Genomic DNA, 14,255 nt, shown 5'->3' with positions numbered 1-14,255 from the left:
GGCGGCAGTATACCTCAAAACAGCAGCTCTGGGAGACAATTCTGGCATAATTAAATGAAATCCAGGCAGAAACTATACATGGACTCACAAGTTCAATCCTGATCCTGATTATAATATAATTGTTGAGGACCGACTGTCATTTGTATTGACTATTTAGGAAAAACGAACAAAAACAGCATATGCGTAATAATTTGGAACTAAAATTATTTTCTTCATACCTGTTTGACAAACAACTCAATTCATACACAATTCACATTAAGAATTATGTAATTGTTAATGTGAACATTGAACATTGCTCCTTTCTTATGTGGGGTTCATTATATATACTACCTCTGGGCCATCCGTTAAACTCATCCAGTGATTTTGCTTACGATTGTTATGCTGATGGCACACAGCTTTATGTTTCAGTTAAACCTAGTAGCCTCAATAAAATTACCACCCTTCATGACTGCCTGGCTTTGGCTTACAATTGGAAAAAAAAAAACTGATCCCTGATCAGCCTCGATTGTTTCATTAAGGAGGTCAGGCATTATATTGGCCCCTTTGCTTGTAACTTCAAGACCATCTCTATGAATCTCTGTATTCCTTTTGAACATCTGAACTTTGAACCTCATATTACTAGTCAAAACTATTATGAGTAAAGACTTGTGCGATATTTTGAGAAATTTGCGATATTTATATAAATATCAAACCCATGCTGTCAGCCCAAAACCTTTTTTTTTTAGTACATATCCTCTCTCCTCTCTCGTTTAGACTACTGTAACTCCATCTTCACTTGAAATACTCATTTCTGTCTAGCTAGTCTTCACTTGGTGTAAATGCAGCGGTTCAGGTGCGAGAAATTAGAGTTCGGTCCCACATCACTGCAATTCTGCATTGGCTTCCAGTAAAACACAGAATAGATTTCAAATTTCACTAAAACTCATGTCTATAGCCTTTTTGTAAACTATTTCTATTTTCATTAAGTTTTGTTTATTTTGGTCATTTGCTTTAACCTTCTATGTACGTGTATTCTTTTGATGGTATGTGTGTGTGTATGTAGGTATGTTTGTATGATTGCATTTGTTTGTGTGTATTTTTGTAAATGTACTATATAAAAAATGTATCTCCTTTTTCCAATATCATCACTTTCAGAGTGACTCCATCTTCTGATGAGGAGGAGTGTATTGGCATCAACAGTGTCAGTGAACACAGCAAATTCTATTTCGAAATGTGTACACTGGAGCCCTAAGCCTCTCCATGTTCCTCCCCTTTGTTTACATATAGCGCCTTCTCTCCTAATCTGCCATGGTGAGAGTTGCGTGGGCTTAGGAAAATCTTGAATGCTGAGGCAAACAAATGCAATGGTAATATGCTCAGAAACACTCTGGTAACACACAAAGCAGAGATGCTCACTATTGCCTGAGTTTGAACTTGAAACACCTAAAAAATATAACCATCCATGACTACCCAGGTTAACTCACTGGAGGAGTTATAGTTGTTGACAAATACATTCATAAACACTTATATCTGCTTAAAACTACATTATAATGTACTCACTAAACAAAACTGTTGGCTGTTTACCATTGTGTCACAGGCTGTAGCACTTAAATTAACTTTTAAGCTCTGTTTTTGTTCTCCACCAACCTCTGACAGAAATTTCCACTTATGTTCACCAGCTAGTCGATAACTGTATCTGTCTATCATTGGGTGTTGGGCAGGAATGGTATGGTGGCTTGTTAGAGCTTTTTCGTTGAAGACAGATACCTATTGTGGCCGAAAATGGAGGAGGTAGAGTTGTGAGAGTGAAACAAAACAGTAAAGACGCAGTCCGAAAACCAACACAATGAGCTGAAACTTGCTGCAAAGCTCTGCAGAGCTGAGAGGAACTTCAGAGTCAGATGAGTCATCTCTCACCTCACTTCTCATTTCAAATAATCATTTGATCGATTGTTTATATAGAAATAATGATTAAATTATCACTGCCTTAAAATTTTGTTGACTCTCTTAGAATGTTGATTCAACTCTGGCCTTATTATATCTAAAGGTGTCTCCAATGTATTTTCTCCCCCCGTGTATGTTTGTGGGGGGAGAATCATATCATATCACCACATCATCATACTATACTAGATCGCATTACTCTGCAGGTTTTTTTTTTTTTTTATTTCTGGTCACTAGGTATATACAGCTATACTTCTATTGTGTCTTTTATACAACCACTTAAATCTTTGTAAATATTTCACACTAATGTTACTGCGTCAGTTGTCAGTATGGATCCCCTAATCAACATTTGCAACTTACTTGATTCATATCATTTGAATATATATTATTAAAATGTGTAGTAGTGTATATTTACAACATGAACTGCAGTCACACATCTTACTGGCAGTAGCTGTGTGCTTCTTGAAGTGTTAGTTAACATGAATTTTAAGTGAGAATTAATTCCTCTGCACCCCAGTAACTGTGGTAGAACTGTGCCTCTGTGTTATTCATTCCCCTCTCTTCATCTCCTCTTCTCTGTTTTCCCCGAAGACCCGGTAGCATGATAATTTCTCATTTGATTCAGTTTTGCCTGGCAGAAGGGAGCTAAGCTCACTGATAAGATCTCCTTAAGAACCAGACAAGTTGTCAGTAATGAAGGGAATTGCTTTGATCCGTCGACAAATAGGTCATTTAGACAGTGTCTGGTTTCTGATGCCGGATGATACAGTCATGACTCTCTCTCTCTCTCTCCCCCTCACTTTCAATCTCTTTTAGCTGAGAGCTTCTTGTCCACTCTTTCTCCCTTATAGACAGACATGCACACACACACCGTTAAGGAAATTGAGAGAAAAATGTGAGGAATGAATTCCTTTGTTGCTTATTACCCACTGGAGACATTTTATGTGTATGTGTGTGTTATTGTGTGAGGTGCAAGATAGCAGTGTAGCAAGAGAGAGAGAGAGAGAGTTTCCTTCTTTTCATTAAAATAAATAAAATGCACTCATGCAGTTATGAGAAGCTCTGCATATTCATCTAGTACTGGGCTTTTTTCAACACACCCCCCCCCCTTTCTAAAGCTAAAATGGCAGGATGACAGTGTGAGCTGCTCACTATTGAATTGACATCCTGCCTGTCACAATATTCTGTGATAAAAGAAGACTGATAATATGTAACAACAGTAGCTGATTAATTTCCTTGATGTCCATTGTTGGATCCCTTAATGCATATCCATGTATAGGATATGCATATGCTATTATGATATGCATGTGTTATTACACACTTTATTAATCATGAGCCAGACAAAGCACACTTGTGCTTGAATGTGCATGTCAGTGTGCCTGCAACCATGCACAAATATTTGATAGAAACTGATGAGGATAAGGATTTTGGCGCCGTCCCCTAATAGTTTTAAAAACGTTTACGTGAACATTGTGGGAGGGAAAGCTAATTGGCTGAAATGACTGTGGAAACACGCAGCAGAATCTCTTTCCCCCCCAAGCAGGACGACTTGGAAACGGGAGGGAAATCAGGGGGGCGGGGAAAACCCAAATGGAATTATGGAGAGCTATCACTTCCTAACTGGTGAGGATTTATACGCCACTGCCAAGGCCAACGGATTGAAGTAATTTCATTTTTCATGCATGGCTTCTGTCCCCACGGAGACCTGAAGCGAAGAAAGAGAGAGAGAGAGTGATGAGAGAGTACAGCAGAAGGGAGAGATGAGAAGAAAGGGGAGGAGTGGGGATGAGAGAGAGGAGTTGGAAAGGGGAAGGGAGGGCAGAGTAAAAGAGAGACAAGGAGAGGGGAGGAGAAAAGGGGGATGAATGAGAGGGGGAGACAGTTTGGCAGTCAGATGTGTAATAATTGCTTGTATTTTCTAATGCGACAGGAGAGGTAGATGGAGTCAGCGTGCTGCAGTCTTTTGCTTTGCCTATAGAGGAAGGTAATGGCAGCACATTGAGAGTTCAACTGAGGTGCTAGCTGGATATTTGTTAGTTGCTGGTGTTTAACGGGTAGAGTTTCTTTGAAGTAATAGCAGTCGATGCCTGCAGCTCGTTAATTATCATAGCTGTCAGCAGTGAATCACTGAGATATGTGCAGAGCATTCTGACATTCTCCTCCCCCTATTCCCCAAAGAAAACACACATACAGACATGCACAAATAGCATTTGTGGGATGTTGTGACAGCTCTTCTTGCATTCTGACAGTGAAGGTGTCTATAGCTGATCACATTTGTCTGATTAGACACACCTCGGCCCGGTCTCTCTCATTGTGAGTTAATGATAACGTTAATGCTGATGAAGAGGAAGTGAAGGAAAATAGTGATAATAGCAGTGTCAGTGATGGTGACAGGTTTTTTATTCCACCAGTAGGACGAGTCAGGATGACACCTGTCTAATACTGTATGTCCGTCCTTGTCCTTGTTAGTTGCTCCAGCTATTTCCTCAGCAGGGCAGAATTCCTGGTGTGTCAAAAGTGTGGCTAAATTGGTTCCTCAAGTGGTGAAAGATGGAGACAACTTTGGACAGTCTTACTCTTCCGGTGCACTCAGGCTCTCTACTGAAATAGTCATTGATTAGAAGGAAAAATTTGGCCCAGTATGTGTAGTTGTCTATTTGTGTATGTGTGGACAGTATGTGCCCTCATACTGGAGTAAGTGTATGATTGAGTCATTTTGATACACCAGCTGATGTTCACGGGTTATCATGTAGTTAATGGACAGAGATTGGATGCTTGGAGGTTTGGACTCTATTTGGGCACTAAATTGAAAAACTCCAAATGAGTCCCAATTACACAGCACTTCAGTCCAAATTACAGGCCTAGCAGTGCACTTAATGCACCTATTAGTTGGCTATCTGGCAAGGAAAGCTGAACCAAAATACAGGCCTATTTTTTCAAGAACATTCTGCTTCCCATCTCCCACAGTTATTAAATAATTCCCTTCTTCTATGCACCCCTGGATTTGAGACTAGTCTTTTCTTCTGGCCCATTTTTGCCTCCTCAGAACGTGTTTTTATTTCTCTGTTACCTGCTGTTGCTTACCTAATTACCAAACAATTACAACCTCACATTTTCACTTCCCTCTCTAATTGTCAAAACACAACTTGTCTTTAATCCTAGCTTGGTTCCAGCAAATCCTAACAAATCACTACCTGACTGTCAAAGTTAACGGTGAATATGTGTTGGTTTCATCTTTCCTTCCCTGAAAATTAACATTTTCTTTTGCATCTCCTCAGTTCTGCCCAACAGAATGCATTGCACTCCCTGTGGTAGCACTAATGGAATCCTTGAATATGTGGTGGCTAGAAATGGCAAACTGTGATGAATATGTGTCCATGTGTACAAGAGTGTGTGTATGTGTGTGTGTGTGTGTGTGTGTGTGTGTGTGTGTGTGTGTGTGTGTGTGTCTGGGCGTGTTTCCTCTGAATAATATGCAATATCAAGTTTCTGAGATTTCGCGAGGGCAGAATTATTAAATTCTGGGGCTGTATATCACAAACTGGTCCTTTAATAATTAACACCCTACAGCCAATAGGTGTAGGTCGGACATGGTAACTGTGTGTTTGAGTTTAGTTTCTCAGTGCAAGAGAGAGATAGAGTTGGAAAAAGTTCAGTAAAACTCACTCTGAGACTTTGATAAACACTTGATTGAGTGTTCCTTTTCTGTTTGTTGTGATGCAGATTCGTTCAGACCAGGACCAGGACATCTCCATCCGATACAGCATCACTGGGGTTGGAGCAGATCAACCACCCAATGAAGTGTTCAATATTGATCCAGTGGTTGGAAAGATGTTCGTCACCAAACCTCTTGATCGAGAACATCGCTCATCTTATCATGTGAGTGCGTGTGTTTGTCTCTCTCTGCTGCTCTCCTCTCTCTCTCTCACACACACATACATGCACGGAGAACAGCCATGACCTTTGAAATGAAACCACAAACATTATTTTACAGCCGATCAACGCTTTGACACTGAAGTCATGTCAACTCTACATCTATACCACATTAACATAGAAGGGTCGAAATCAGAATCAGTGTAGCTCTACATTATAAAAATGCCCATTCCTATGATGAAATATGTAATATACCATAACTGACTGTCAGATAATTAGAAGCCACTTGTATGCATATGTATATATACATATTCACTGATCTGTAAGTCAGTCGTTTTTTTGTTTTTGCTGTTCCATGCAAATGGTGTAAAAAAAAAAAAAGTTTAGATAAGAGAGAGATAAGATAAGATAAGTTGATAGAAAAAATAGCCCTCTCTTCATCTGTTTTTTTTAATCCACTTTCTAATTATCTAATGTAAAATATTAATGACATAACGGACAGTTGTTTTAGATTTGATTTATTCCATCATTATTTTAACATAAATATTTATATAATTAATTCTATTTGCTAAACATAACAAATTATGAAAAAACAAATCAGTTTTTGTAATAATTTAATTAACTCCATTTGATAAATATTACACAACAATATTTCATATCATGTAACATAGCAAGTAAAATCATTTCCTTATGTGTGTGTGTGTGTGTGTGTGTGTGTGTGTTCTGTTGCATCTTTAATGCACAATGATGATGGACTGAATGATGGAATTTCCAATTTGCACATTTTCACTCATACATGTGGCAGCGCTATGTGCAATGCATTTAGATGAACTGATTTACAAGTCAGAGATAATTTATCATTAAGCTCTGAACCAGTCACACTGCTTTTCTCATAGCTTTTAAACTGCTGTGCCAGTAGCACATGACGAAAAGACTCACTGATTAGAGAGGAAAAATGGCTTAGTAGGAAAATAAAACCTGGATGAGTGGCAAGGTGTGAATATTTCAACATTTGAGTGAGATTAAAAGATCAATGGCTATCTGTGCGTGAAAGGAATAGTTCAGTGTTTTAGGAAATGTGCTTATTTGCTTTCTTGGACTCCTCTCATGTCTGCTTCTCCTCTCACCATTGTGCTGTGCATTCTGGTCTGGGTGTAAAAAAGTCAAAAATCCAGGCAAAGTTCATTTAAGATTTAAGAAAAATGATAACTTGTCTTGCAACTGCTTAAGCTAGTTTTTCAGCTAGTCTCTCTGCTGCCGTGAGCCTCTAGGCTTTGATATAGTGAGCAACAACATTGGGTTCATCATTTTGAGTTGCTGGTTTTTCTCCGTCTCTGTACCTGCTGCTACTGTTGTATTTATATGGCACTCTAGCCTGACTTACAGTCTGTGTGAGCTGGCAGGCCCAACCTTTTAGTTGGAGCTGAGCAGATTTATACCCAGGAGAAACTCCAATCAATGAGGTGATTTGTTAAGAAAGGCGGAGGCTTGCTAAAGGCTGTTTAAGTTAAACTCCATGTTTGTTGTAGGGGAAAAGTGTTAGTTGGTGTGGAATACAAAATGCAGGGAGAAACCAGATGAGACAAGGTAACGATGTGCGTGTAAACGAACGAAGAAAGGTGTTGTAGTTCAATTAAAGGCCTCTCAGACTAGATGCTGTTAGAGTAACAGGAAAGCAATTAAACTGTGCTGAATAAGACATGAACATTCTCAACCCAAGAATATTAAAGACAAGGAAGAGTTTATTTTGTGAGTAACATCATGCTATCAAGCTACAACACACACAAAGTTGGAATTTGACTTTGTGCTCTTTCTTTTGTTTACTTCATAGTTCAAGCAAGGACAGAACAAAGTTACGGCCTAGTTCTTTTTTATTTCAAAAGCAAGAGAACTCTGAAATTCAAAACCAGCCATGCAACAAGATGCATCCTTATGAGGAAGAAAACCTTGGAGCTTCTGGGTCTGCTGTTATCTCTATCAGGATGCTGCCTCTTGGCCAAATGCGGAGTGCTGCCTAGTACGGTCTGTTTTCTCCCCCTGCCTTTCAAGATAATAACTTTAATGTGGACCCAGAATTACATTTTGCCTTCTTTAAACATGGCGGTAATCTCTGACTCCTGCTGTTATTGAATTAGGGTGAGGGTGCACACGGGATGGAGGGATGAGGGTGAGCAGAGATAAGGTGCCCGGCTGTAAGAGCACCACAAGATGCGATATACGATGGCAGCGCACGGATATTGGGTGCAGGACAGATCAGACAATGTAGTGAAAAAAGTAAAGTCAAATTAACCTCGGGGAGACCTGAAGACACAGTTTTGGTGGAGGTGTAGAGTGGAAGCAGATGGTGGGGAGGAGAGGATGGGCAGCAGTGGAGAGGATCTTCATCTCTCTGAGGAGAAGAAGCCAATGGAGAACTCTACTTATTCTATTTCCTGCCCGGAGGTTATTTCACTTATCTTGCTCTCATGCTCTTGCAGTGGCTAGGTAGCATTTTACCCATCAGGCATTCTCAGATGGAAAGACAACCATTCGTTCAATTCTCCATGCATGATGGGAAAAAAATCTGCTCACGTTACAACTTTTCATCTTACTTCTCTGTTCGTTCCTAACATTTTTTCACCCCCAAGCCAAGCCCCTTCCAATGCTGCCACTTTGTTTTCCTCTTCCCATAGCATTCTTTTCGATGAATATCCCTCACATTAAATAAGGCAGAGGGTCCTTCACCTGAAATTGATTGCTGACATTTTAACAGAGTAAATATTTACCAGCCTATGTTGTCAGGGGCAGGATGTTGCTAGTATCTGAATTCTGGTTTTTCCCCTTTGTATGATATAACTTAAACATCCCTGGTGTTTACAGCTGACAGGAATATCACTGAATAAGTCATGTTCAGGGATATAAACATTCCCAGGTAAGGTGAAGTGAAAACAGTTTTAGAGAGAACCGAGGAGTTCATTTTGAAATGCCACGTCAGTCTGTTAGTTTGACCTTCAGGTATGGAGTGAAAAAACAAACCACAAGCATTTATATAAACTCAACATTTCCCTGATAATTCAGTTATTTTCTCGTTTTCATTCATTGAGTTCTTTTTTTCCCCTCCAGACTTCATAAGAGAGAAAACAGTCAGGACACATTTTACAGCATGTCCAAACTTTGAGAGAAATCCTAGTTGGTGATTCCATTGATCTGAGCGCAGCTGAGCTGAATTTGAGATGGGCTGATTCTGTTTGCAGAGTCGGAGGGAAGTGGAGAGATATCAGGACTCTCTTTCAAACAAAACCAGACAGAATGTTGGCCTGGGATCCAAAACAGTGATCCCGAAACAGACACCTTGCCTTTACAATAGAGCCAACCTCCAATAAAATAATGTGTGTCTTGTTTTGGTTTCTGGTGAGATAAAAACTTCTGGGGAATAAGTGTAAAAGAGATAAGAAGTCTGGAGAAAATGCACAATCGCAAAGGCTATTACTCTGCAAGAAAAATATCCCAAATTCCACTTCTGACTCTACTTAATATTGTCATGTAGGTTTAGGGAATCTTTTTCACACTTTTATATTGTTTAATTCAATAAGGCATAGTTTATTAGCCTGCGTATTCATGAGCAGGTTTCAATGCCAAATTCATAAAACAATGCAGAGGTGTTTTTCTGTTTGGCTTTGGGGGTGCTGTAAAAGTAGTCACCTTGAAGGATTGAAATAAACAACAACCCTGCCTTCAGTTTGTTGGTGTTTTATTTATGTTGTTTCTCCGTTTCTCTTGTCCACTCCTGTCAGTGGAGACAGTGGGGGCCATCCATCCCAGGACTGAAACAAAGAAGTGATATTCAAATATAACAACAATTTTTTAAATACAGGCAATAACAGACCAGGGCCAGGGCTGTGGGTTTGGTTTCAAAGATGGTGGATGAAAAGTGAATACTTTTGATTTACATTTACAATTTATTTTCACTCAGTAAATAACATATTACAGTGAAACTGGCCTTAATGCCATTCTTACATTTAACAAAAGAATATGAAATGTGGCCTAGTTTTTTGTATCATTAATGCAGTAACTGAAAATTGTATTTAGTTTCATTGGTATATATTATGTTTTTACATCCCGGCCACAAATCATATATATAGAAATTCAATAAAACAAAGTAAACACAGAATGCAAATACTTTAAACTGAACTAGACTAGACTTCAGTGATCTGAAGCGATTTTTAAGTCACCAAAAGTCAATACGGATGCCGTAGATTTGACTGATGTTTTTTGTCTTCGCTAGAATAATATGATTACACAGGTTTAATCAAAACAGTCTTTTAATGCTGTTTTTTATTCCTACCTGACCTAGGGCAAAAAAGCCCAAAATGCACTTGCCACTGCTCCTGAAACTCATTTCTGTGAGCTCAGTGTAACAACTGAGGATGACTCACATGAGTGGATCAATGTTTTTATCAGCTTCTTTCTTGTGTCATCTGGACTTTGGCAGCTGGACAGATTTAGTGAGTAAATCCCCCCCATCCTCAGTGGAAAATACACCTTTGATTTGAAAGATGAAAGAGTTAAATGTATGAATGGTAAATATGGAAAATATAGACCAGGTATGTAGGACTCGCCCTTGTTTGTTCCTTAAAAAGTTGCTTTTTTTCATCCATTAAAAATACAAATATTTATCTCAATAAATCTCTCCATAAAATCAATAGAAGCACTCACCGTAGACTCAGATGATTTATCAACTCATTACTTCCTGCAATAATGTTATGTAATGTTTAATAATCTAACCTAATTTCTTGTGTTCTTATGTCTCGTAGTTGCGAGCCCATGCTGTGGACATGAATGGGAACCAGGTTGAGAACCCCATCGATCTGTACATATTTGTGATCGACATGAATGACAATAGACCGGAGTTCAAAAACCAGGTCTATAATGGCTCTGTGGATGAAGGCTCTAAACCAGGTAATGAATGATGGGTTGATGGGTGGATGGATGGATAAATGGATAGATCGATGGATGAAAAAAGAAGCAAACTGTGGAGCAGGGGCAATTAGGAGAGAAGTTTTTATTTAAATAAAATAAAGAAATGTCTTAAGGGATGAGGTGTTTGGACATGGATGGAGTGAGGAAGAGCGACCAGTATATCAGGAGAGATTGGTGTCGTTAAAAGTATGACTACACCAGTGAATCTTTGACATAACAGAATTTTCCATTCCCCTTGATTTAGCAGACAGACAGAGAATCTGTCTCCCACAGTGGCTTTTCATTTAGCCGGCTGCGGCAGTGGCCATAAACCAAAGAGGGTGCTCAGGCTGGAGAGGAGATTGAGGATTAAATGTACCACGCTGTAGCACCACTGGGTCATTTTATGTCTAACCTCAGAGCGGAAGAATCACAGAGATGAGCTTTCTGTGTGCATGCGTGTGTGTGAGTACGAGCCTGATGAGCCAGAGTTTATTGTACCAGGAGGTGATCTCAAGAGGTGTCCAGGTGCTCATTTCCTTTCCTTCTCCTTTCTTTCTTACTGTCTTTTTTTGCGGTCTTTATTTTCTCTCTGCTTTTTTTCTCTGTTGCTATCCCTTCATCCCCACAGCTTTGCCCCACACAGCAGACAAGTCTCAGTGGCATGCATGACATTCAGCTGAACAATAATCATAAAAAAGAGAGTTTTAGAATTTAGAGCTCCAGTGGTTTCAATGGAAGGCCAATTACAGACTTGAATTAGTTTGCAAATTAAAGAGTCATTATGGGGACCTAATCCTGTCAGGCACAGCTTAGGACGCCCGTACAAAGGGTCCACATTAAACCCCCTAAGAGTGCAGCTTAATGAAATTACCCCAGCGATGTGTGACACATTGTGATTCTTCATCTCCTTCTCTCTATCCCTCCATCTCTAGAAAAGAGTGATGGGTGGAGGACTGATAGTCACTCCTCTTGGAATCAAACCAAATATGGAGTCTGTCCTCTAGTTCTCTCTTTTGCTCTCGCTCCCTCTATCCCTGCCGGCTTTTTTTCTGGTCTCGCTGAGAGGCCTTTAGAGTGCTCCCTCTGGCCGAGTCATTGACAAATGTTGCTTTGAAATGTAATGAAGTTTGAAATGGGAGCTGCGGTTACAATTATCCTCGGACAGGGGCTGTCACTGGCATGATATCACTATCTCTGGCAATTAGAATCGGCTGAGATAGAATGGAGAGATTGGGTGACAGGCAGAGATCCCACAGAGTTATGACTGTGTGGAGGCAGCAAACAAGTGGTGCATTTATAGAGAATAGTGGCTTGTTCTCTCCAACAGAACTCTGCATATATTATATGTCTGTGCGGATTCGTGTTTGTAGTCGGAGTGATTATTATTTTCGAGCAATTTTGTATCTTCTACCGTTTTTGTTTCACTTTAAATGCTCCAATAAAAGACGCAATAGCACAAATAGATGTTTATAAAGAGTTAAAGTAAAACTATGTCACTTTTCCTGAACTGGAAACTGAATTTCCGTTCATTCAGTTGCTTGTTTTACATTTGTGTGATAAAACTATAATCCTTTTTATCTGTTACATGTTGAAACACATGGTAACAGATATCAAAAGTAGAGATGGATTATAAAATCAGCAAACTGATTTATTAGTGTTAGCTAACTTTAGCTAACATTAGCCACCATGAGCTACCAGTTATACTGGACCAAGTAATGCTGCTGCAGAAAAAAACCCAGAGTGTGCTGAATTGAGTCAGGGTATGTTTACAGCTTAGAAATTTTATTCAGCTTTTCTAAAAGTGGGTTCATGTTATTTCATCTTTTATTCAGTTTTGCTTTAACTTAAATTAAGATTAAAATAAAACTGTCCATACATATTTGAATAGAACTTGAATGTGTCTTCGTTATTTTTTACTTTCTGTTACAGCATGCTTGGACATATATGCTGACAAATACTCTTTTCTTCAAAAGGAACCTATGTGATGCATCTGTCAGCATTTGATGCAGACGACAACACCACAGCTAATGGAATGGTGCGCTATCGAATCCTGTCCCAAACGCCGCACAGCCCCATCCCCAACATGTTTACCATCAACAGTGAGACCGGAGATATTGTGACTGTGGCACCTGGTCTTGATCGAGAGGTTGGTCTTCTCTACCCCAAAGCCTTCACAAAAGTTGAAATGTTTTACAGATATGAAAACCATGCATCATTTAGCAAAACAATCAGCACAAATGAGGATTGTATAATGCTTTATTTATTTAAATCTGTGAACACTTGAGTATTGTCCACACAGTCTAAATGAACTACAGCTGGCCATGTGGTACAGCTTCTGATGACACTCTGAGATGCGCCTTACAAATGTTTTCTAGCCATTTGTCACCACAACACACACGCACACACACATACACACCAACTCATCTTTCTTTTACAGTAAATTGCCTTCTTCTGCGGTCACCTTGTTTATAGAGCTATAAAAGTTGTGACAAGATCCAAATGTGTTTATTCTCACGACATGGATGTGCCAGTGACAACTCTGAAAAGAAATCTCCGAGACAGATCATCCTCCCAAACTGTCACCAGTGACAGACCTATTAACAACACATCACGCTGCAGTGGGCTGCTCACGTTGTGCTGTGTGTGAGTGTATGTGTCTGTGCCTGTCTGTGTGTTTGTCGGTGTGTGTGTGTTTATGTGGTAAAGACAGAGTGGAAATATCTGAGATAGAATGCCCTTGACACCTGTCAGACAAACACAAAAGCCCATATAATCACATCTACACTCGATAAAACACAGGCAATTGAGGGGAAAAAAAAGAAAACTGAAGGGAGCAATAGAACAAAAACAGAGCTGGGCAGATGGGGTATTACAATGAGTTGGGAGGATGTGTGTGTGAATTTAGCAATGGCGATACGGTGACAGAGACAGAAGCAGGATGAGACATGAGGGTGTCAGAGAGAGAGCGAGAAAGAGGTATGAGGAGAACAGGGCATAAAAATGTCTCAGCTGAACCTCTGCTGCTTATTTTTTTTGTAAACTGCTAATCCAGCCAGTCGCCCCTAATGTAGGATTAAACTCCTAGCCCCACTATGCACATAGATACACACACGCATACACACATGCATGTTTGAACTGCTATACTTGCAAAACCCAGACTTAATTCATCCCTAGCCCTCTAGTGTTTTTTTTACCTATTTTTATTCAGGGTAGTGTCTCTGAGAGGTCCTTTTTTCAGGAGCACCCAACTCGCAGTCTCTGCCTTATACACATTCACACCTGGAAGATGTCCAGTACAACCTCAACATGATCTATTGGCCAACTGAGCAGCTCAGCTGGAGCAGATTTGGGTTTAGGTCCTTGCCTAAAGGCTCCTCAGTGGTGGTAATGAAGAGCAAGTGCTGCTCTTTGACTTTCAACAACCAAATATGGATTTCAGCAGTTGATCAACAGAAAATGAATAAGGATCATCTGCTTTTCTCTTTTACAGTATATCATTGTAAATATTTCCACTCATTGTT

The 14,255-nt window shown here is 39.7% G+C and overlaps 1 protein-coding gene across 1 annotated transcript in view; it reads left to right on the top strand.

Annotated features, from left to right (window-relative positions):
- Positions 1-14,255, top strand: part of LOC139209584 (cadherin-4-like) — a 217,290-nt gene that overhangs the window by 172,467 nt on the left and 30,568 nt on the right. The window contains exons 6-8 of the mRNA XM_070839355.1: positions 5,644-5,799; positions 10,587-10,731; positions 12,708-12,880. Of these exons, the coding sequence (XP_070695456.1) occupies positions 5,644-5,799; positions 10,587-10,731; positions 12,708-12,880 (474 nt within the window). The remainder of the gene's footprint in view (positions 1-5,643; positions 5,800-10,586; positions 10,732-12,707; positions 12,881-14,255) is intronic.

This window comes from Pempheris klunzingeri, chromosome 11 (genome assembly GCF_042242105.1).
Source record: "Pempheris klunzingeri isolate RE-2024b chromosome 11, fPemKlu1.hap1, whole genome shotgun sequence".
NCBI classification, from domain to species: domain Eukaryota; kingdom Metazoa; phylum Chordata; class Actinopteri; order Acropomatiformes; family Pempheridae; genus Pempheris; species Pempheris klunzingeri.
Note: the sequence above shows the minus strand (reverse complement) of the source record. Positions and strands in the feature narration are given on the sequence as shown.